This window comes from Lipotes vexillifer, unplaced genomic scaffold (assembly GCF_000442215.2).
Source record: "Lipotes vexillifer unplaced genomic scaffold, Lipotes_vexillifer_v1.1 scaffold674, whole genome shotgun sequence".
Lineage (NCBI taxonomy): Eukaryota > Metazoa > Chordata > Mammalia > Artiodactyla > Lipotidae > Lipotes > Lipotes vexillifer.
Window position 1 is genome coordinate 1,227,108 of NW_006785906.1, and position 25,345 is coordinate 1,252,452.

The 25,345-nt window shown below is 34.8% G+C and overlaps 1 protein-coding gene across 2 annotated transcripts in view; it reads left to right on the forward strand.

Moving 5' to 3' along the window:
* Window positions 1–25,345, forward strand: part of NRG3 (neuregulin 3) — a 1,098,053-nt gene that overhangs the window by 969,281 nt on the left and 103,427 nt on the right. Inside the window, exon 4 of one of the 2 annotated variants that reach the window (XM_007458321.1) lies at window positions 428–454. In XM_007458321.1, the coding sequence (XP_007458383.1) occupies window positions 428–454 (27 nt within the window). The remainder of the gene's footprint in view (window positions 1–427; window positions 455–25,345) is intronic. The other variant, XM_007458322.1, reaches the window with a different exon arrangement.

The following is a 25,345-nucleotide window of genomic DNA, read 5'->3' on the forward strand; positions in this document are numbered from 1 at the left end:
GTATTATTAACATAAAGGTTCAAATAAGTTTAATGTTAAACAAGTAGTTATTCTACATAAAATATCATGAGTTCTGAAAATAACTTTAGTTCCAGATATGCTTTACATGAAGTTTTTTTTTTTTTCTTTCTCCCTCCCTCCCTTTTTTTTCTTTCTTTCCTTTTTTATTGGCTAAATTTATACTTAGCATACTTGGCAATATTATCCCATCTAAATTCCAGGTTACTGGGAAATACCAATCAGTGTTCAAAGCACCCCTAACTGTGGGCAAACTAAATTATCTTTCGCAAGCAAACATGGTGTTACAATTGAGACACAGGCCTCACCTTGAAAGGCCAATCTTATAAGCACTGATTTCTGTGTGGAATTTTTTCTAACCTTTCTTTCTTTTTCTGTTTTCCTTTCTTATATGCTGACTTCGGTGTAGCAGACCACTTGGGGATTGAATTCATGGGTAAGACTAAACAATTTTCTCCTTAAATATCTGGAAAAAGCTAAGTTTGATAATGTATATAGTGTTCTCCTTCCCCATCTGATTATAATTGAAATGTCTCACTGTCAGGTACTATTAGTAGTAAAAAATGTTTTTGTCAATTTTTCACTAAGTAATGGCTCAAAATGAAAGACTTAACTACTTATTGGGAAGGCAATTTAATGTTAAGTGCAGCTTTGGAACCTTACAGAAGTTGAATTTGGCTCCTGGATTTGATTGTTTGCTCTGATTCTCAATTTTCTTATCTGTAAAGAGGCATTAACGATAGTTCCTATTTTATTGCACATATAACTTGCTTAGCACAATGTCTGCAAGATGGTAAACACTCAATAAATGGTAGAAAATAATGGTGATGGTTTAAAAATATCAGTTTTTGTTATTTTCTGCTCTATTTTTTTTTCCTTTTGCATGATGACTACTTTGGATATATTTTGGTCAATCTTAATTTTGGACTATGGGCTCTATAAATGTTTTCATTTATGAAGTGAAAATATTTATTTTGAAAGTATTTGTAGTGAATGGTGTGTTTTTAAAAGGATTCGAATACCTTCCACAGTAATTATTTTCTATACTCATAGATAATTACATTAAGAATTGGACATACTTTTCTGAGTCTATATTATAAGTAAATGAAAAGAAAAAGCATTCCATAGGATTGATAGGCATCATGGTACTAAAATAGAAAGATACTCAGGCGTTAAAGTTGGTGAAACTGAGGACCCAAATTTGAATCCAAATTCATCGGTTCTCCTTTTGCTCAGCTTTTGTTGAACTTCAGGGTTTTCCCTTATATGATATAGATGTGAATACTTGCTTTATACCTGCATATGTTCTCTGTGATAATACTTACAAATTTGCTTGTTTTCATTTATCCATTAATCCATTAATTCAGCAAATATTTATCAGTTGCTCACTCTAAGCAAAGAAAAAATGCAACATGCTACAGATAAAATAGTGAGCAAAAATGGACCATAAAAGCTGGTTTGATGGAGCTTACAGTCTAGGAATCTTTCAGATGATAATTAGGTAATAAAACTGATAAATATAAAATTTAAAGTTTCTTAAGACCTGTTCGAGGCAAGATGATATTAGCTTGGACTCGTGTGATAATGGAAGATGTGAGAGGAAAAGCTGACAGATATTGGGGACGTGATAGCAACCAGTATTTGAGAGGAATTGATGTTGAGGGTTAGAAAAGGGAGATTTTCAAAGATGACTGCAGGGTTTAATAGTTTGCATATTTAGATAAAATGTGGGCCCATTTTCTGAAAAAGAAGACTAATAGAAGAACAGATTTATGGGAGATGTTTTACTAGATTAGGTTTGGAAATTTTGAGTTCTGGGTGCCTTTGATATATCTGAGAGAAGATGTTAAGTTGATAGTTATATTTCTGGAAGTTTTGAGGGTTAATTAGAGATTAGTGATGACATACTTTTATTAAAATTGATCTTCCTGTTGTGTGATATTACTCATTAGTGCTCTATTATCTAGGTATTGGATCATAGAAAAAGCAGACAGATCAATTCCGGCAGATTTGGGGTTTTGGTAGATAGATGTGATGGACAATGAAATTCAAGGTAATATTGAAATGAAGCATTGTGGAATGTAAGGTAGATGCGTAATGAGATGAATAGGGATTGGCTAATCTGAATGGAATTAATGAGTAGTCACCATGGAAGTCCTCAAACAAGTTGTTGGCGTGAAGAGGAGGTTGTAGTCATATGAACCAAGAATTGCAGAAAACCATGGGCATGGGCATGTGGTAGAGTATAAATTGTTGAGAAGGACGTGTGGTTTGTACTTTCCTCATTTACTGATGATGGTGGGGATTAGCAGCATGGAAGTTGAGCATCAAGAGTCATTTGAGGATAGCAGGTACTTAGCCTAATCAGTAGAGAAATTTGCTCCACCAGACTGTGGTGATTGCTGGCTCAGAGAATAGAGGGTCCAGAAGTTATGTAGTAGAATGACTAGATATAAGAAGCACTGCCTGGTGGTGTGCGGGACTGGGATAGCATCAAACCCCACAAATGGTATGGCCACGGTTATAGTAAACTAAACTTGCTACATAAATAATAATTATCACTGTTGAAAGAAATGGATGAGTCATCATCCTATTGGGCTTTCCCTGAGGATTTTCAGTGACACTTATACCTTATAGTATAACAATTTGCTATGGAATCAAGATATGTATTAAGAGGTCTGTTTTAAAATATTTAAAATAATTTAGTTACCAGTAGGGGAAAAATAAGAGGTTATTGTGTAATTCATCTATATGAATCTCAAGCCTAACTGATGTTATAATGAGTCTTATAAAAGGTGAAGTCAAATTATAGCTATAAAGCTTTACAGGGAATGGATTCTCAATATGTGAATCCAGCAGTAGAGTTTGCCTTGGAGAGAAGGAGTTGGGCAAAGTCAGAGTTAAAGGGAGTACTTAGTATGCATAGAGAATGGCAAATGATGAAGGAGTATTTGGAATGATAAATAGGTTTATAGACTTAATGAATAAACTGTTTTCACTGGCCTCACTAATTCTAGACCCTGTTCACCCCCACAGGTTGCTCTAACTGAATGTATAATATTATGTTTCTTGCTTTGGGAATAAATATTTTCAGATTTAACTTTTAATGTTAGAATCCACATGGGTAAAATTTGTTCCATGGGAGATGATATCATCACAATAATATGGTGTCTCTAGGTATAAATGAAGCTGGGAAGCAGAAATGTAGGCATACTCTCTATAAATTTAATTATGTCAGTTTATTGGTGTGCCTACAAGTATTCAATGCCAGTTCTGTGTTAATGAATTTCAGAATACCTTTCTTCTCAACTTTCATCATTCTTGCTTTGGGCAATGTTAGTTTCATGTTTCCTTGACTTGATCACAAGGTGATGATCTGAAGCACACGTGTCTTTTCCCCAAGTCTTTTTATTCCCATTGGCCATGTCATGTGTGCACTCCTACTGATCAGACTCAAAACATAAACACATCAGAAAGTTCAACAAATTCTTATTTATAGCAAAGAACTCCAAATCATATACTTCAAGAATCCTACTATTATTTAATCAACATATACTTATCACACTTACTATATGCCATATGTATAAGATATTGAATATGCAGATATATAATCCACATCCCTTAATGACTAAAGGTTCTGAAATTAAAGGTAGAGAAAGCTACACATAGTTGAGGTGACCTAACAAGTGCTATTAAAATGGCATAGGCAAAATAAATGAAAAAAAATTAAAAACAAAAGCCACTAAATGGGCTTGGGAAATTCAGAAACAGCTTCCCAGGAGGGGAGAAATTTAAGCTGGGTCCCAGCCAAAGTGGATAAGCTGTACCAAGTGTTGCTCCAGTCCAAATTTAGACTAGCCCCACATTGCTTCCACATTAGTGGGAGCCTTGCTCTTTCAGTTAGTGTGTCTGAGCTCCCTAGTGTCACTACTTTAGGACTGAAGAGAGGACATCAACTTCAGTAAAATAATTATCCTATTGAATAAACCGTGCCAAGCCTAATGTCCATAAAACTGTCAGCATTCAAAAAGATTTTTCCTTAATTATATTCATGAACTTTTTTTTAATGATGCCACTGGGGTTGGAACAATGCAAATTTCAACAACAAATACTGCTCTAGAATACAGTATCAGTTTAAAAAAATACAGTTAACTGGCACAGTTAGGACAGGAATTTGAAGGTGCATAAAAATACAAAATTGTGTTTGTAAAAATATTTGCAATAAAAGGGTTTATAGTAAACCAATAATCAAAAAATATTTCTTGAAGTCACGACTTAACCTACTCATTCATAAATGCATGAGGGAAAATTGATATTTTTAAGGTCAGACATTCGAACTTTCCCTCACAGCGTGGATAGATCAGGAGATGGTACAGACAAATTTCTTTCTAAGCACAAGTACTCATTGAGTTGTGTGAGAAATCCAACCAATCATCCAGACAAGACAGATGGCCAAAGGGCATGTCAGACTGGCCAAGTTTGGAAGGTGCATTGATCATGAAGAGGGATTTCTCATCGGAAAAATATCTCACTACTGTGTCAGGTGCTCAATCATGGAGCATATCTCATTATATCCATTTGAGCTATTTGTTACGCAGCTGTGTCTCTGACAATGCCCTCATGCATTTGATGCTCTAGGCATCAAAGATGTTTGTATAAAAGCAGGTGCAGTGCCATTTGCAAATGTATTAGCAAACCACAGGGAGAATTGAAGATTGTGTGGGAGATCTTTTATGCAAATTTCTTTCATTCTCATATGAAAAAATAAAATGAACTCTGCCAGTTAAATGTCATTTGTGATTTGATATTGTGTTTTGGATAGCATAATATATTTATGCAGTCTAAGTAAACTCTGGTATATATTTTTTTAATCAAAAGATTTATAAAACCTGGGAAAAGTCAGATTTTTAACTATAATCTTAAAAAGATATTCTAAAATAATCCTATGTTTTGAAGTTAAAAAATAGACAAAAGAAATACTGAGTTGCCTATAAGGAGAGGGTTAGAAATGTCTATCGTCTTAAATATATGTGTAGATTCAGAATTGAGAAAGTTATTACTTCAAACCTCACCATATATTTAGTATCTCTTCATCCCCTCATGTAAAAAAGAATACTTTTAGGATATTTTAGCAAGCACTGAAGATTATCTCCTGAGAAATGACCAGTTCCTAATTCTGTTTAGATGATATGAGGTGGGGATACTTTCCTGAAAGCTACACTGCTTATTATGAATGAATTGGTGTGTGTTCCTTTAAATCTAACAAGCTCGTATGTCAGTCAGATGAATTCATGTGTTTGCCCTAATTTGTGAAACAGCATTAGAAATATAAAAATGAGGATCCCCCTTCTTTAGGCTGAAGTCTCTGAATTAGACTTATTTGGAACAGAAATGTTTTTATTCACTTGAATATGTTGTTTTCTTATAAAATAAAATGCTAATTTATGGAAAAATGTGTTTGTTTGGGGATTCATTCAAAAGGGTACTTATTTAGTTTTTTCTTATATTAAACCGCATGAGAAAGCAGATGTCTCAAAGTAATGTAAGTTACTATTATTTAATGCTTGACATGTGCCACCAAATTTACATTATTTCATTGCACTCTCAAAAAAATAAAATAAAATAAAAGCATGAGGTAGAAACTATTTATATCCCTATCTTATAAACGGCAAAACTGAGGTCTATTTAGATGGAATATCTCATCCAAAGAGCAAGTGGATAATACAGGATTTGAACCAGAGTCTGTCTTCCTCCAGAGTTCTTGAATTCTGCCGGTGACCAGCTGCCGGGCACCTAACACATGAAGGCTTCAGGATTACTCAAGAGAGGTTGTACTCTGGCAGTCTTTCAAATGACAATGCAATTTTGCATCTAGTCCTAAAGTTTAGAAGTAATGTTTTCCAAGTACCATGAGGTCATGAGAATCTTAGGTAGTAACTCACTTTATCCAAGCTATAAAAAATGAAAGTGAACCAGATGCCAGTTTATAGCTTTACATTCAGAATTTTAACTGTCATGTGTAACAGAAGGCTCCCATTGGCTGGTAATTTCAGTTTCTTATGTAGAATAATCTACAGAAGTTGTAGTGTATCAATATTTGAAGGTTTCGTGGTGATTACAGAGGCTTGAGTGACATTAGTTGGGTGCCTCTGCTGTTGAATGCCATTGTGGTATAAAAGCCTTACATGTCCATCTCCTCTGATGAGAGACATGTACCAGATGGCATAGTGAGTTGAACCATCTCCTCAATGGTTTCCCAAAATGCTGCTTAAGAAACACTTACACAATCTTGTTTGCTCACTTATTTTTCTCTTTAGCAATATGACCACTCCCTCTCCTTATACTATGATTTTTTTTTATCCTAAGTGTTAGTACAAGAGCTAATAATAAGGTTCTCTTAATCACAAGCACCTCCAAGGTTTTTCATTCCTCTCTCCCTTCCTTCCTTCCTTTCGTTCTTTTTCTTTTTCTTTCTTTCTTTCTTTTTCTTTCTTTCTTTCTTTCTTTCTTTTTCTTTCTTTCTTTTCTCTTTTTCTTTCTCTCTCCCTTCCTTCCTTCCTTTCTTCCTCCTTCTCTCCCTCCCTTACTTTCTTTCCTTCCTTACTTTCTTTCTAATAAGAGATATCTTGATTTGATTTGTTTTTTTCCCAAGACTTCCTAGCCATGTGTGTAAGGATAATATTTTGGCTTTATATATATGATTAATCTAACATTGAAAGGATAATATTTTGGCTTTATATATCATTAGCCAATTGTCATTTGCACATATTGGTGCCTCCAGTGCTTAGAAGTAAAAGTCTCTAAATAAAGTCATGACTACTTCATCAAATAAACTAAATTCAGAATTTTAGTTTATTTTAGACAGAATTTTCAGGTGGAATCAAACGCTTTCAATGATCCTCTTTGAGGAATGGCTACAACCAAGAGATACACTGGAAAAATATGCAGATATATTAATTATGGTTTCTACAAAAGAGAAAATGGACATTTTTGTAAATACTTTTATAGAATGGATTCCAGAATTGGTTAATGAAGTTTTGTAGGTAGACACTGAGAAACGTATTTGTTGTGAACTATTGGAAAAAGCAGGACTGTTTACTGAAAGGTGACATAGGACTACTACATTTTTGCCACATTGATATTAGGAAAATTTTCATAAAGCTGCTAAATGACTAGATTGGGAGTTTCTGTGTGGATAGTGAATATATAGACCCTAGCAAAACCTTGTGTAGGCTCTCATCAACTTCTTTTGTAATATGGTGAAGCATGGATTACACCAATTTAATGGTAAGTAGATTTGGGGCAATAAAATGCTATATGGAGGATCAAGATCAGCCATGAGTGGAACTTTTGGTGGCCTCTATGGAAACATTTTTACTAATGGAATAAAAAAAAGACATAGATTAGACACTCATAAAATTATTGAACTTTTTATGAAGCGTGATTGTACTCTAACATACTAAATTAAGATCTAATAGAAAGAACTGGACTGTCAAATTGGACTCAAAAGAATTTGAGATCTTAACCAGTATCAAGTTAATTACATTTATATACTAATTATCTAAAATGTGCATTAGTTGATAGTAGGTTCCAAAGATCTTCTGAAATGTTCTAGAAAAAAGAAGAAAGTGAAAAAAAAAGAACAAAGAAGTACAGATTGTCATTGGAAAGTAAATCCCAAAGAGGTTACAAAAACAAATGCGCTGGGCTTCCATGGTGGCGCAGTGGTTGAGAGTCTGCCTGCCGATGCAGGGGACACAGGTTCGTGCCCCTGTCCGGGAAGATCCCACATGCCGCGGAGCGGCTGAGCCTGTGAGCCATGGCCGCTGAGCCTGCGCGTCTGGAGCCTGTGCTCCGCAACGGGAGAGGCCACAACAGTGAGAGGCCTGCGTATTGCAAAAAAACAAACAAACAAACAAACAAACAGAAAAAAACAAATGGGCTTTTATATCCCATTCTCCCTGACCATTGCTTCAGGAGCCAAGATGAATCTGTGGAATAGGAGAGAGGGGAAAAATAAAATGGATGATGGATAGAACATCTGAAGATGCAGCAAAGTGAATATGATACTGCTGCTTCTCAATAAACAGAGAGTCGACTTCATGAGCTCTCAGTGATTCAGCCAGTTGGAATGTGTGGAGCCCCTTTGGAAAATCAGGTCATGTGCCAGCCCAGAGCAACACAAAGACAAGTACAACAGACTCTCAAGAAATTCACATTTCAGTGTGTGGAACAGACTTGCAAACCAGTCATTGCAGTTCAGTGCAAAAAAGACTTTAATTAAAGTATTGGTGTTTCTTTTATTTATTATTATTATTATTTTTTTACAAAATGCAAGAAGGGGTTTCTGAAACATCTGCAAGATGTTAATACTTGGTTCATACTCACACATGTAAATAGGGTTTGAGTTCACATACATGTGGGAAGCACATGTACCTCTGTTGCACGATTTCACAAAGCCTTTGGCATACTTCTATCTATTCATAACTCTCAGCAAGAAGACTATAGGAGGCAACATTTTCTGAATTATTTTTCCAGAGAAGCATGTTTCTTAGAGCTAGGGTCTTAGGGACCATACTCTGGTAAATCCTGGGAGAAAGGAACAGAGAGGAAGGCGTACCCACATCTCATTCGAACAGTTAGGGACGTCTTTATGTGGAAGGATAAAAAGTATCCCTGCAGCTGGGAGATGACAGAAGGGAAGATGAGGGAAAGTAACAATGAAGAACACAGATAAATAAGAGATGAAAGAGCATGAGAATTTTAGGAAATGGCAAGACCCAGGTAATTGGAGAAAGTAATACACATGAAAGGCAGTGTGGCAGGTCAGTCAGGTCACAGCAGATTATGATGACCTTAGGATGCACTTTGAAAGAAGTGTAAGTTTATCTTGTTGTGAAAGAGCCTTCAGCGGTTTCAAGCAGGGAGTGATCAGATTTCCCTTAAATAGCTTATTCTGTCAGTAGCTGTGTGTAGAGGTTGCCTGAAGGCACTGCATGCAAAATCCCAGCTATTGGGCCAAGCTCAGGATTTTACTTCAAATATTCACCAAATGCTTGCTCTCTGAACACCTCTGTCAACGTTATATAGATGAATGCCCATTTATCTGTGTCAAGCATAGAGAAATAAGCAAAGGGAGAACACCTGGGGAAACAGTGGGGCTGAGGTGCAGTGAGCAGAGCCATGGCCGTAATGGATGTTGAACTGCTCTTTGAGGGAAGGGTAGCATTTCAAAGGTGTGGCTTTCAGCTCATTCAGGTGTTCTGTGCAGCCCTAGAAGTGGGCCAGTGTCCTAGAGGATCCTGACTGACCAGGTATCTTCTCATAGAATAGCTCATAAATTGGTTGTTATTGCTGACAGGTCTGTGCTTTCTGTGAGTGTCATGGTTGCAGTTTGAGAAACAGAATAATGGAATAACCTACGTAATCAAAATAACATAATTCAAGAGCTTTCAACTTTAACTTTTATCCTGGGCCCTGGGAAGCTTGTTACAGCTGTAACTTCCTGTTTTCAGCTTTAGATATCTGATTAGGTAGATCTGGGATGGACCCCAGGCTCTTGGTTTTAACATTTGATGTAGGAGATCTCTGCCTACAAGGTGAGAAACTTTGACATAAAGGGACAGGCAGACTTGATTTAATTCTGGATCCACCTTTTAGTAAATGTATGACCTAGGGCCAGAGGTTTATCGTCTCTACTCTTGCAGCTTCCAATCTTTATAAGAGGGATGATGGCCTAATCAATCTCAGAGGGTTGTTGGAAAGATCAAAATACATAAGGCATATAAAGCATTTAGTGCAAAGCCTGGCACTTATTAAGTGCTCAGTCAAATGAGCTATTGTAACTACTGTTCCTCCTGGGAGCGACTTCAGTGATGTGGATTTCTGACCCAAATGCCATCTGAGGTTTCCCTTTAGTCTGTCTCCATCACTCTGATACTTCTGGAAAGGGGAAATTGAACATTAATGTTATCTTATAGAATGGGGGCCATTTTCCAGGGCATTCCAGGAAATGTCAGCTAAGTTCTCAGGGTCAGTTCTCTAAAAAGAGCAATATCTGTGAAGTCTGGAGATCCCCTTTCAGAATTTGGTTCTAAAGACACGTCTTTATATCTTCAATCTGGTTATGCAGGATGGCTGCATTCCCTTTATTAATATTTCCATCATAGTGACTTGAGGACATACATATACTCAACCAGGGCCTCAACTATAGAAAGTGCATGATGGGTAGGGTTGCCAGACTTAGCAAATAAAATGCAGGGCATCCACTTAAATTTGAATTTCAGATACACAACAAATAATTGTTTAGTATAGACATGTTGTTGAATTTAGTGGAGCATATTTATATAAAAGCTTATTTGTTGCTTATATAAAATCCAAATCAACTCAATTTTGAATATTTTATCTGGTAACCCTAGGTTTAGGGCTGTAAACATGGTGAGGCATGGCCCCCACCCGACCCATTTCTATCTCACACTTCACTCCCCAGGAAGCCCGAATTAAAATTGTTATAAGGAGTGTAAAAAGATAAGCAGAATTAATGGGGGAGACAAGTAGGGGAAATTGGAGTAAGAGTGCTGTGTGAATCTCCATGGATAACTCTGCTTGTTACATGATGAGAATTAGTCAAAAATACTACTAAGCTGTTTCCAGATTATCTCTGGGAAGGTATAGTTGTTTAACATGGCAAATGCAACCTATGAACTCCGTTCTGAGCATGATGGGTCCTGCTGTCAGAGCAACTGAAATATTTTAAAGCCAAGTTGTTATTGTGAGTGAAATGGCTTAACACTTCAAATATGGACGCTTCAGAAAATAAATGGTAGCATGATAACTTAGTTGATCAGCTTTTGAGAAAGAGGGTAGCATCTAACTTACCAAAAGATGCCATTCAAGGCAATATTAATGAAGTAATAACAGCTGTGTCTTTATCTGTTCACCACCTATTCATTTCCTCATTATATTCAGGCTGCTAACTTCAGTCATAAACATGTTTGTATGAGAATATGGAGATTTTTGTTCCTACCAGAAAAAAAAATAAGGTATCTATTTTCTGGCGTTGTACTATGGAATCAAAGCAGTGTTTCAGTTATTCCACTTTTCTATAGCTTTGAGAAAAAGAGATGCTATGGTATTCAAGCAGTGTAATGGAGAAATATATATACTCTGAAGCCAGGCAGATGTGCATCAAATCTTGACTTCATCTTCTATATGCTGTGGGATATGGGCTATCTCTGGTCTTTCTTATCCATCCATCTATCCATCCACATGTGCGAAGACTAATATCTCTCTCAAGGTTCATTAATATAAAGATGGATGATATAACAAACCATGTATGCATTTATTGACATCTATTTGTCACTTAGATTATGTCCTCCCTTTCTTCATTCCCTAATGTGTTGCACTGTGTTTGCCCTGTTTGTTTACTGATCTGCATGTCTGTGTCTGCGTGTGTGTTCATAAACCCTCCAAAATAGAGGGTATACCAGCTGTTTGCTTTGGCAGTCACGTCCAGCACTTTCCCGACACCTGCCCTTTCCTGGTTCCTTGGTTGCCTTCTGAGGACATTGCCGAGGAGATACAGTTGAGAGGGGGCAGCAGCTACTCCAGATGTGGACCTCTATCTCTCCTAAGCCCCACGTGGAATCAGACCTTCTGCCTCTCACAGCCCAGGAAAATGACAAATCTTTTGCATGGATAGAATAGGTGTTTGTGGTATTATTTGCAGGGTCTTGGAATCCTTGTTGTCTAAGGAAATCTTACCTTGTTCCCTGATTTTTTGTCAGATTCCACCATGGCAGCCTTCTGAAGCCTGGGATAGCAGAGTATACCAAGTACCAGCGCATCTTAGGCCCATCTTGACTCAATTCTCTAACCTCATCTCCTCTACCCACGCCATTCTCAAACAAAGTCACACTTGCTTCCTTGAACACACCATAATCTTTCTGGTTGAACCTGTCCCTTTTAACTGATCAGTTCTTTATATTGAAAGGAAGCCTGGCTCCCCGTACCAGTGCCATAAAGTCATAGATTCCTGGGACTTAATCTTAATTCTTTTGCCTACTAGTGTTGTGACTTTTGGTTACATTAACTTCCGTAGGCCTCCGTTTTCTTGTTTAAAGACAGGGATAGTAACAGTACATATTCCAACAACTGTTGGAATGGATGAAAATAGTTTCTCCAGTCAACCTCTATCTGTTCTCTAAACTGTTCCTTTGCCTAATATTCCATCTAATACCTCAAGATAGTTATCATGGCCTATCTCTAAATCTTATCTCCTGGGTAATACAGGGTTTGAACGGCGAGGGTTATACCCGAAATTTTTTCAATAGTAAAGACTACAGTATTACATGTTCCTCAGTTGTTGAATCTTCAGACACAGGGGAACTGTGTATATGGAAGGCCAACTATAAGTTATACACGGATTTTCTGTTGTGTGATGGGTCAGCGCCCCTAACTCCCATGTTGCTCAAGGGTCAAAAGTACTTGTTTTGACATTATGTTCAACTCTTTCTTTCCTGCGCATTTTTTTCTGGAGAACTATGGTTTGTCAGAACCTCTTCAGAAGTCTAAACCTATTTCCCAAGGTATTTTGAAATTTATATGAGATAATGCATATCATAAACGTAGAGTAGCTCATGTGTTGTAAATGCTCCAAAATATCTTAATTTATCTTCTCTTTCATTCTTGGTACACTGTAATTTTACTCATTCAATTTATAATATGATTTGCTTATTTTATCTCCATCCAGGGGTCATTTTTTAAGCAGTTTTCTATAGGTTTTTTTTTTCTCCCCAGCCACTTTCCTAAATACATATGCATATTTTACATAGTAGAGGGTATAGTGTGCAATCCTGTTTTTTTTTAAATGTTGTTGAGTTTTATTGGTATTGGAATTTTGTTTAGATTTATTTTGTAATTTGTTTTGGCTTTATAGTTGTGTAAGAGATATAAACATAATGGGTTTATGCCTAGTTTTATATATCTACCATTAAAAATTTCCTTGAGTTTTTTTTTTTTTTTTTTTAAAGGCACTGGTGTCATAAAGCTGCAGTTGTCCAATGTAGTTTTTAGTTGACAACAATATCTTTGGGTCACTTTTAGGGAACTAATCTAGGACTGCCTTTTACCAGCCTCTGTTTATATAATAGATTTACCTTCAAAATGTAAGACTTTACATTTACTTCTATCATTTGTTTTAACCCATTTTTCTGTCTATCAGGTAGAAAACACATAGATTCTTTTGTGTATATTGATTGTACCTTATAATAACTTGAACTCTTTCAGTCATTCTGATTTTTAGGTAACGCACACTGACAATGTGCGCATGTGACAAGTGTGGATGTTCTTTAATGTTTATGGTTAGTTGTAAAAATGGGATTGCAATCTCAGAACTACAGTTGCAAATTTTGAAATCTTCTTTCTTTGGCTTAATGTTATGACAGAAAAATGTCTTAGATTTGGTAAAGTCAATCTTCTATCCGAAAAGAATAATCTCTTACCTGTAACTTTTTATAAAGTTTTTCTTCCCCCCATGCGTGGCCATTTACATATTTTAATACTGAGAAATCACTGAGTGCTCCAGAAGAATTATGACAAAGGTTGCAAAGGCATGATGTTCTAGTAGCTGAACCATTGACATTAAAGGATTTAACCTTGGAAAAGCTAGACTTTTCTCTGAGGGCTTACGATGTGCAGGGGCATATTGAATTATTATACTCAGTATCCTAGGAAGCTGATGGTACTGTGAAGTTACCATTATTGAAAGAGCAATAGGTTATTAATACTATTATTCATTAAATATATTATGAACACTGCCATTTCTGCTAGTTTAAAAAGTAACTTCAGTTTGTAGAACTGCCATTTATATAAAAAGTGAGACTGCATGCTTAACACTAAATACAAACTGTAATTTGTCAGTACTGAACTTCAAAAACATTTTAAAAATAAAATATATATTGGGGGCTTCCCTGGTGGCGCAGTGGTTGAGAGTCCGCCTGCCGACGCAGGGGACGCGGGTTCGTGCCCCGGTCCGGGAGGATCCCACGTGCCGTGGAGCGGCTGTGCCCCTGAGCCATGGCCGCTGAGCCTGCGCGTCCGGAGCCTGTGCTCCTCAACGGGAGAGGCCGCAGCAGTGAGAGGCCTGCGTACCACAAAAAAAAAATAAATAAATAAAATAAAATAAAATAAAATAAAATAAAATAAAATATATATTGGAAGCCAATTGCAATATGAGCACTGTAACATCCAGATTTTGATGAAATCAGGAATTATAGAACTTCTTATGGGAAATTTTCCTGGATGTCACCTGGAAATGGAGCCCCCTTTTAAACTTTGAAAGTGGTTAAGATCTGGTTCAGTTTGAGATTCTGTCACACACAGATGCTAACGCATATGTATGAACATCTATTATTGAAAATGCCATAAGAGCTTTTATATCCTTCTGCATTTTTCTATCAAAGATATGTTTTCATGAAATAAAGATGATTTCATTTCCTTGGTTTCGACATTGTTGCGTAGAAGAGTGGATTATTTTTTTCTCCTATCACCTGTCTTCTTTTTATATGCCCTCAATTGCCCTTTTCTTCCTTCCTTCCTTCCTTCCTTCCTTCCTTCCTTCCTTCCTTCCTTTTTCTTCCTTCCTTCCTTCCTTCCTTCCTTCCTTCCTTCCTTCCTTCCGTTCTTTCTTTCTTTCTTTCTTTCTTTCTTTCTTTCTTTCTTTCTTTCTTTCTTTCTTTCTTTCTTTCTCTCTCTCTCTCTCTCTCTCTCTTTCTTTCTCTCTTTCTCTCTTTCTTTCTCTTGGAGCTCAACTCTCACCAGCAATACTTTTCATATATATGAGTTTGAAAGTCCTTTTGTAGGAAGGGGGATATACTTGTGACAAATCTGAACTCTTTTTAAAATTCAAATTGGATCAATATGTTTTGAGGTTTTTGCAGTGAAATGAAAACCATTTTAAATGCATCATGTTATCTTTTCTAACTGACTTACTGAATTGAATAGTGGGACCAACACACTCAGGAGTTTGAGGTTTAGTATTTCCAGTGCCATCAATTTATTTAGAATATTTCTATGACTAGTTATAATAGTCACTTGGGTCAGAGTGATCTTTGAGACATTTGAGTCTGGCATCCAGATTCCTATTTTTATTATGAACTGATGCCTAACGATGTTAAAAGACTTGCTTGTACTCAAGTAGCTAGAGACAAAGCTGGGAATCAACAGCAAGCATTTATTGACTACCTGCTACTAGGAATGGTCTTATAATTCCATCCTTAGTGCTATTATCTTTCCACAGCAGCCAATTTAACTTTCCCATCCTTTTAATCCAGTGCTGTTTACATCTAGATAACTAGACAGTTCTATTCCTTCTTCAGTGAGGATTCTGTAAGACCTCACTGAGGTTTGATGACACCTCTGTAAAACCATTTTAATTAACAAAAATGCCTTAATACAGATGTAGTTCCCACCCTTCAGAAATTTCTTGGAAATTCAGTTTCTTGGAAAATGTCTTTGCATCCATTGTTTTGATCTGGCTAAAGATACGGTGTAGCAAGAGCCAGTCGTTTCTACTCTTTGATCCTGATATTGCATTGCTAATTTCATGGAGTGTCTGTGCTGCATTTATCTGTGGGTCCCCTGTGCCCAGCTCAGAGATGAGGATATAGCAGGTTCTTATTAAATGTTGTTGGAAGACTGGATTTCATTAAGTAACTTTTAATGCCTTTACATACCCTAGCATCACCTTCTATTCCACTGGAAGTGTTATTCTATTCTTACCTAGATGATGTTTAAAATTCTTTCACATTGAAAAACTAAACTAAAGAAAAAGGATGGTTGAAAGACTTTATGGCAAATTAGAGAGAACTTGGCTCAATTAAGTTTTCTAACTCCTGCTGTATAGAACAAATTGTTAGAATCGGCAATCATAATTGAGCTTCAGCTGGAGGCTTTGTTTTATAATTTGCTCTAAGGTAATTAGAAAAATGTGCAGGAAAGCATGACACGTATAAATCACAGGTATATTCATCTGGTTGTATTTTGTGTACTTTATGTTTATAGCTCATTTTGTAAAGCCAAATTTACTGTATTGAAATAGACAATTAATGGAAGGTAAAGGGACTAGTATTTTCCCAGCAACTGCAATGAGCGAGGCACTATGCCAGAGCCTGTACAAACGCTATCTCTGTTAATCTTCTCTGATGCAAATATTGACACCACTTCACAAATGAGGAAACTGGACTATGTGAAAAGCTGAGCATGTGGGCTATCTGTAAGCCTGTTCTTCTTTGTGAACAAAGGCAGAGCCTAATCGAAATAATTACAACTTATATCAAACTAATTTGTGGTAGAGACAGAAGTCAAACCCAGTTCCCCTGGCTGGCACTTCAGTTATTTTTACAAGGGCAGTTTGCATTACTGAGGTATTTCGAATAAGACACATTTATTTACATTTATTTAAGTTACAATTTAACTTGCAAGATAAATCTACAGATTATTTTTTTAAGAAATACTAACACATCATGGCATCATAGTACAGTGAACGAAGACTATAAGAGCTCTCTTTTTGTGCTATTTTCCTTGACTAAGTGGAGCCAGATGATTAGAAATTATGAAGAGGCATAAACTGGTTCAATGAAATTGAACTTGGAGACAAATCCAATTCTATATTCTAATATAGAATTTCTTAAGGTGTGTTCTTTAGAGATATTAAGTGGTGTTTTATACACACACACACACACACACACACACACACACACAAAGGCACACACTCATATGGTATAAAATTCAAAACTAAATATGTGGTTACATATGTACAAAAGAGAATTCCATGATCAAACATGTTGAGGAAGTGCTGTGTTAAAAAAAATTAAACATTTGCTTTCAAATTATATAAATTCTTATATCCATTAATATGAAAATATTCTTTATGGAACTCCAAGGCCGAAATGGAATTTGCAAAGTCCCCGAACCTTTCTGACCACAAAAAATCTTTTTAAGGAACAATTGTTAACTCTTGGAGTATAAGTGATCAGTGTGATACATTTTGGCAAATGTTTAGTCATTTACTTATTTAACAATAATGTATGAGCACTTACTAAATGCCAGTCATTGAATAGGCATCGGGGATGCAGAATGATTAAAGCAGACATTCCTGCCTCTGTGGAGCTAATATTCTAGTAATGGAAACAATATAAACAAGACAAATAAGCATGTAGGACTCTAATGAGTCCTAAGGAGGAAAAAAAAAATGGAGAAGAAGGTAGGGAGTGTCAGTACAAGGAGTTGATTTTCTAAATAGAGTAACAGGGAGAGACTCACTGAGAAAGTAACACTAAAGATTGAAGTGAAAGAACAAGCTACGTGGATTTCTGGGGAGATTTCCAGGCAGAGGAAAGCCCAAATTCAAGAATGAAAATCTGTGCGTCTGCAGCAAAGTGAGCATGGGGAACTGTCATAGGATATGAGATCAGAGAAATTATAGAAACCCAGATCAGGTAGATCCTTATGGGTTATAGTGAGGAATTTGGCTATGAGTGAAATGGAAAGACCCTTGGAGTGTTTTGAGCACCAGAGTAACCAAATCTGTCTTAAGGCTTATGTTTTGAGAAAAGGCAGGAATTATCAAATGGAAAAGCAGACAGATCATGTAGGGGGCCATTGCAAAGGTCCAGAGGTGGCATGATGGTGACCTGCACAAAAATTTCAGCAGTGGAGTAGGTGAACTAAAGTCAGATTCTGGATCTGTATTGAAGGGAGAGATGTACTGGATTTGCTGATATATCAGATAATGGGTTTGAGAGAGAGCAATCAAGGATGATTCTGGAGTTTCAGACTCAGTAAGTGGAAGGATGGTTGCCACTATTAGAATGGACAAGACCCTGAGAGGAGGAAGTTTGAAGAGGGAAGGTTAAATATTAAGAATTAATTTTTAGATGTAGTAATTTTGAGATGCTTTTTAGGTCCTGCCATGCAGAGGTTGGTTTAGCAGACAGAATACTAAAGTAGGTGGTCAGTGTCACCTAGTGGCAAACTGTTTACATAGAGCACATGGGTATTCCAAAATTAGAATGGTCTACATTTAAGGGGCCAATTCTAATTTATAGAATCCTCAACATAAAATTCTATAAGCTACTTTAGTGCAGCCGTGCTTCTGGCAGAAACAAACAAACAGAAAAAAAAAGGAGTGGGGAGGTTGCAAAATCACTACCTTCAACCTAAAGCAGGTCTCATTCATTGTCTTTTGGAGACTAGAAGGTGGAGTTAACCATGAAATATCAGTGGTGGTCGCTGGGTGCTTTGACATGGCTCAACACTTCCTCTGAAGGAATCTCTATAGGAGGTTTTCTCAAGAGTCCTGCTGATGAGAAGCACTCTGCTCTCAACATCTTCAATTAATTCAGCCTTAGAGGAGTTGTTGCTGATCTATAGATCTTCTGTTTTGACAAAGATAGCTTGTGACATCACTCTGTCAGTCTGAACGACTTCTATTTTGAGACTGATGGCAGCTAGCCAGAAAAGCCAATAGTTTAAGCGAATTTAATAGACTCTAGTCAAATGCAACTTGAGTTGCTGTGGAAACCTTATTAGAAAATATTGAGAATATGCATGATCTCCCTCCTAGGCAATTTTTTTTCCTAAACAACGTTAGTGCCTTTATGTATAGAAAAAAAAATTTTTTTAATGTGAACATATAAAGTGTATAAATGGTAAGTGTGAAGTTTAAACATTTAATATAAAGCACAAAACCACGTAACCATCTAGTTCAAGGAAATAAACACTGCTGGCTATTTAGAAGCCAATCACTTGCCTCTTCCAAATCAGAGAATCCTCTCAAAAAGAAAAAAAAAAAAAAAAATCAATCAATATCCTATTATGGTATCTGTTTTCTTGCCTGTGTTTAGCATTTTCTCACTTGAACACTGTAGTTTAATTTAGCCTTATTAATTGTATATTAATATACATATTTGAATATATATTCGTTGTATGAATATATAATAATTTATTCATCTAGTCTACTGTTCATTGGCCTTTGTATTTTTCCTAATCTTAGAATATTATAAATAATTCTGCCTTGAACATTTCATTAGCCATATTTGTATAAACGTGTATTCATTTCCATTTAATATTGTTGGACCACGGAGTGTACTTATCTTCACATTTAACAGATAATGCAAACTTCTTTTTTTTCAGTGGTTTTGTTGTTTTGTCATTTATTTTCCCAAAGAGGTTAAACCGATTTACATTCCAACCAGAATTGTGTAAAAATTTCTGTTACTCTCTATTCTCTCCCACATCTGAAATGGTCCCTAGTTTTAATATTTTGCCATTCTACTCTATGTGTAATAGTATCTCATTTGTCTTTCCGAAATGGGAGTTTGAGTACATTTTCATATTTATTTGACATTCCGATAACCTGTGTGAGGTATTTGTTAGACCTCTCACTTGTTTACTAAAGGATTTTCTTATCAGTTTCTTACAGTAATCACTTACATAATAAGTCTGTATTTCTGTAAGATCAAGTAAGTCAAACTTATTCTTATCCTAGGGTGTCCTGGTTATCCTGGGCTATTTGTGTTTCTGTATACGTTTTACAATCAACTTATAAAAATGGAAAAAAATTATTTTGAGTTTCATTGAAATTACGTTAAATCTGCAGATGAGTTAGCAAAGTACTTGTAAATCTTTAAAACTTAAATCTTCTAATTCATGATCGCAGTATAGCCCTTCACTTGTTTAGATCTTCTTTAAACTTTTTCTCAGTAATGTTTTATAGATTTCTGCCCAGAGGTTTTGCACATCTTTGTTAGATTTATCCCTTGATATTTAAATTTTTATGCTGCTATAAACAGTATCACTTTTTAAATTGTTCTTTGTTGTTGCTATAGAGAAATTAGATTGATTTTTATACACTGTCTTTATATCTAACAACCTTACTATACTTACTTATTACTTCTAATAATTTATCTGTAGATATTTTGGATTGTCTATGAAATCATATCATATGAATAATTTTTATCCTTATTTTTTAACCTTAAATGTAAATATTTTTCTTCTTATTGTCTTTTTGTACTGGCCAGAATTTCCTGTACAGTATTGATTAAAAATAGTGATACTGTGTTTCATTTCCTCATTCCCAATCTCAGAGTGGAATCTTTTGACATTTTATCACTAATTATGATGTTTGCTTATGGCTTTAATACCACCTGCTATCATAATAAGAAAATTCCTTTCTGTTTTTAGTTTGCAAATTTTTTTTTAAATTACAAATTTGCATCAGATTTTACCAAAGACTCTTTCTGACTCTGTTGATCTCATTATATGATTTACCCTTTAGTTTATTAATGTGGTCAGCTAAATTGATTAGTTTTCAAGTGTTAAGTCAGTTTTGCAATCCTAGAATAAAGCCAACTTAGTTGTGATATATTATACTTTTTTTCTGACTGCTAGATTTAGGTATTCTATTTTTTAAGGATAGTTTTTATTCATTTGTATAATTGTAATTTGGGTCTTATTTTACTCTGAAAAGATTGAGACATATCGATTAACTATAGACCTTCTTAGGTCTGAAAACAAAAATTCCTCAGTCCAACCAGAATAAGGCAAGTAAAGAATAAAAAAAGAATGAGAAAACAATAAAGCAAAAGAGATTCAAATGGAAGACACATTAAAAATGTTAAAAATAAATTTAAAAAATGTAAATAATCATAATTAATGGAAACACACACATGCACACACCAGGCAAATAATAACCAGAATAATGCCGATGAAGTATTATTGATATTAGATAAAGTAAAATTTGAAGAAAGTTTACTAGAGATAAGATTCTCACTAGTTAATAATAAAATGTTCACTTAACTAGGAAGGTATGAAATTTTAAAATTATATGTACCTCACGATATAACTTTTTACCTTTATATAACCTCAAAATATATAAAGGTAAAAATATGTATATGTACATTTCTATATATCTGTAATATTGATAGTATACAAGACACATTTAAATATTTATACCATAAGACGAGGTCTTAACATACCTCCCTTGTTCCTTAGATCAAAGAAACAAACAAAAAAAATCCAAAGGCTTATATACAGTATAAAGAGTATGAATAACAAACTTGATTTAATGGACACCTAATGAATATTATACTCAACATTTGGAGAGCACATCTTCTTTCCAAGAATATATCTAACATTTATAAAAATGACAACACTCTAGCCCATAAGGCTAGTCTCAACAAATTTCAGGATTTAATATTATGCATACTATAGTTTCTATCCACAATGCAAAAAAGTTAAAAATCAATAACAAAGAGGATCACTTATGCCTCTCATGATTAGGGACTATAACACACTTATAACTAATTTTAGATCAAGGAAGAAAATAAAAATACTTCACATCAAAATGTGTAGGATAAAGCTAATGCTGTTCTGAGAGGTAAATACATTGACCTTTCTTATGTTAGAAATCCAGAGGTCCAGTGTACTGAGCCAAACTTTTCACCTTACAAGAAGTTAGAAAATGTAAGCAATAATAAATCTAAAATAATAGAAGTAACCAATAAAGGATACAAGAAATAAATTTTTAAATTATCACACAAAAGAGAGGATTGGAAGAGCCAAAACTTGGTTATTACAAACTTATCCTAACAGAAAACACCATGCTCAGTTGACTTTGTAAATGAGTTCTTTGTAATATACCAGAAACAGGTAATTTTAATTTACTCAGCTTTTTCCAGAGAAGTGCAAAGAGAAAATACTTCAAAATTCATTTTAAGTGTCTAGCATAACCTTAAAGCCAAAACCTGACAAAAACAGTGCAAGTAAGGAAAGAGCAATCTAAATCCAGCAAAGTATACAAACGATCATATCACTTGATCAATTTTTGTTTATTCCTGAAATGCAAGTTTGCTTTAATATTAGCAAATGTAGTAGCATAATTCACCATATTAGAAGAATAAAGGAGAAAAAATGATGATGTTCAGACGAGCAAAAAAATTAATAAGCCTAGTGTATACCATGACACATTTCAAAGTAAAAGTGGAAGGGAATTTTCTCAAAAAATCCTTAACATCTTGGTATATCAAAAAAATTATAAAACAGCCAAGTCACTATGGAAGAATCCTTTCCTTTCTTGTGTTAATGTGCCCCTTACATTTGTATATTATATTCTACTTGATGGTAAATTTTGCAAGATGTCCCTTTGGCATCAGAAACAAGAGAAGATGCCCATGACTTCCATTCTTGCTCAGTATTGTACTGGCAATTCACTGTCAGTGTAGTCAGACAAGAAAAAGAGTAACAACAAAAGAGAGAAACTTGTCATTACTTGGCAGTGATAACTATTCCTCAGAAGAATCTGCATGTGATTATTAGAATTAACAAAGAATTTAGCAAAATTGTTTGTTAAAAACATCAACATAAAAAATCAATTGCATTTTTATATAACTTACAAAAAAATATTTACTCTGGAAGCAAATACAATAGTACCAATAAATCTAACAAGAGATATAAAAAGATGTAAAGATGCAGCTTTTTTATTTTTTGAGGAGCAAAATGACAAGAAGGACAAAAATATATATAGCTTGAAGAAGAACAAGCTAGAGCATTTACCCTCCCAGGTCTCAAGAATTAGTATAAAGATAGCAGCACATTAGTATCAATACATGGATGGACAAATAGCTAAGGGAACAAAAGAAAGAACATAAATGCTGACTCTAGCATATATGGAAACCTGAATCCTGACAAAGAGGCAACTGTGGATCAGTTGGCAAAGGATGGACTATAAAATGAATAATTGAAAAATTGGATACTTTTCTTTAATTAATTTTTTTTAATTTTATTTATATTGGAGTATATTTGATTTACAATGTTGTGTTAGTTTCAGGTGTACAGCAAAGTGATTTAGTTATATCAATATACATATACATATATCTATTCTTTTTCAGATTCTTTTCCCATATAGGCTATTACAGAGTATTGAGTAGTGTTCCTTGTGCTATACAATAGGACCTTGTTGATTGTTTATTTTATATATAGTAATGTGTATCTGTTAATCCCAAACTCCTAATTTATCTCCCCCCCCCAACATTTCCCCTTTGGTAACCATAAGTTTGTTAAGTCTGTGAGTCTGCTTCTGTTTTATAAATAAGTTTATTTATATCATTTTTTTTTAGGTTCCACATATAAGTGATATCATAAGATGTTTGCCTTTGTCTGACTTCACTTAGTATGATAATTTCTAGATACATCCATGTTGCCGCAAATGGCATTATTTCATTCTTTTTATGGATGAGTAATATTCCATTGAATATATGTACCACATCTTCTTTATCCAGTCCTCTGTCAGTGGACATTTAGGTTTCTTCCATGTCTTGGCTATTGTAAACAGTGCTTCAGTGAACATTGGAGTGCATGTATCTTTTTGAATTATGATTTTCTCTGGCTATATGCCCAGGAGTGGGATTGCTGGATCATATGGTAATTCTATTTCTAGCTTTTTAAGAAACCTCCATACTGTTCTCTATAATGGTTGTACCAATTTACATTCCCACCAGCAGTGCAGGAGGGTTCCCTTTTCTCCACACCCACTCTTTATTGTTTGTAGACTTTTTGATGATGGCCATTCTGACTGGTGTGAGGTGATACCTCATTGTAGTTTTGATTTGCATTTCTCTAACAATTAGCAATGTTGAGCATCTTTTCATGTGCTTTTTGGCCATCTGTATGTTTGCTTTGGAGAAAAGTCTATTTAGATCTTCTGCCCATTTTTTGATTGGGTTGTTTGTGTTTTTTTGCTATTGAGCTGCATAAGCTGTTTGTATATTTTGGCGATTAATCCCTTTGTCAGTCACATCATTTGCAAATATTTCTCCCATTCTGTAGGTTGTCTTTTTGTTTTGTTTATGGTTTCCTTTGCCGTGCAAAAGCTTTTAAGTTTAATTAGGTCCCAATTGTTTATTTTTGTTTTCCTTTTCATTACTCTAGGAGGTGGATCCAAAAAGATATTGCTGTGATTTATCTTTATTTATTAAATAGGGCATAAAAATCCTATCCATTAATTAAGAGCTTAATAAAAATTATTGTATTAAAATTAAGACCTTGTCTATGTCAAAAGACTACATAAGAGTGAAAACACAAGTCACAAACTAGGACAGGACGTTTTCACTACATATAACATGTATCAGATTAGTATTCTAGAGATCAATACAAAAGGAGCAAAAAGTCCAATAGGAAAGTTAAGCTTGATAAGGAAAATACACATAGCCTGAGAGTATATGAAAAGATGCTCAACATCATTTCTTGTTTAAGAAATGCAAGTTAAAATCATAATGAGATATTTCACAATCAATTGACAAGCAAGATAGAATAGAATAGACTTAACTAGACTCAAATCAACTCAGTCAAACTCAACTCGGCTAGACTAGACTAGACTAAAATAGAATAGAAATTTCGATACAATCTGGTGTTGGCTAGATTTGAAACAACAGGAAATCTCATTCATTGCTGGCAGTGTAATGCCATTCCTACTCATATACCATAAAAATACTCTTGCAGATGTGCTTTAAAAAATGTATATGAACATTCATGATATTGTTCATAGCATTCAAAAAAATCTAAATGTCCATAATTAATGGAATGGATAAATAAATTTTGCTGTAATCAGTCATTCAGTAGAGTATCATACAGCAACCAAAATGAAAAATTGGAAAAACATGAACCATCATGGAAAATTTAAAAGAAAAATAGTATTAAATGAAGCAAGTAGCTCACTGAGAAATCTGAATATTAATATCCCATTTATTTATTTATGCATGTATACATATAATGTATTTATATGTGAGTGGTTTACAAACGGGAAAATGAACAATATCTTGTCTAGGTGTAATTATCTGGGACTATTTACATGTTGTTGAATTCTTGTTGATAATTGTCTGATGCAACATATGTGGCTATGATTTACAAATTTCAGGAAAGTGATTATCTCTATGGGGAAAGTAAGGGTGTGTGTGATCAGGGAGGAGCTGACAATATCCAGTAAGAGACTACTGATGTTAAATTTCTTAAACTGGGTGTATGCACTGGTTAATTTTACATATTCCATCAACTGTATGCTTATCTTTTATGTATCTTCACACCTATAACATGTTTTACAATAAAATTTTTGAATAACTTGAAAAAAAGACAAAAATGTACTAAAATCAGGCAAATTTGTTGTGCAAAATGTTACACAATTCCTTTTATATCATTGGGGAAAAAAAATCCTACAAGGATAAAAACCAAGCTGCTAAATAAATAAATAAATAAATAAATAAATAAATATATA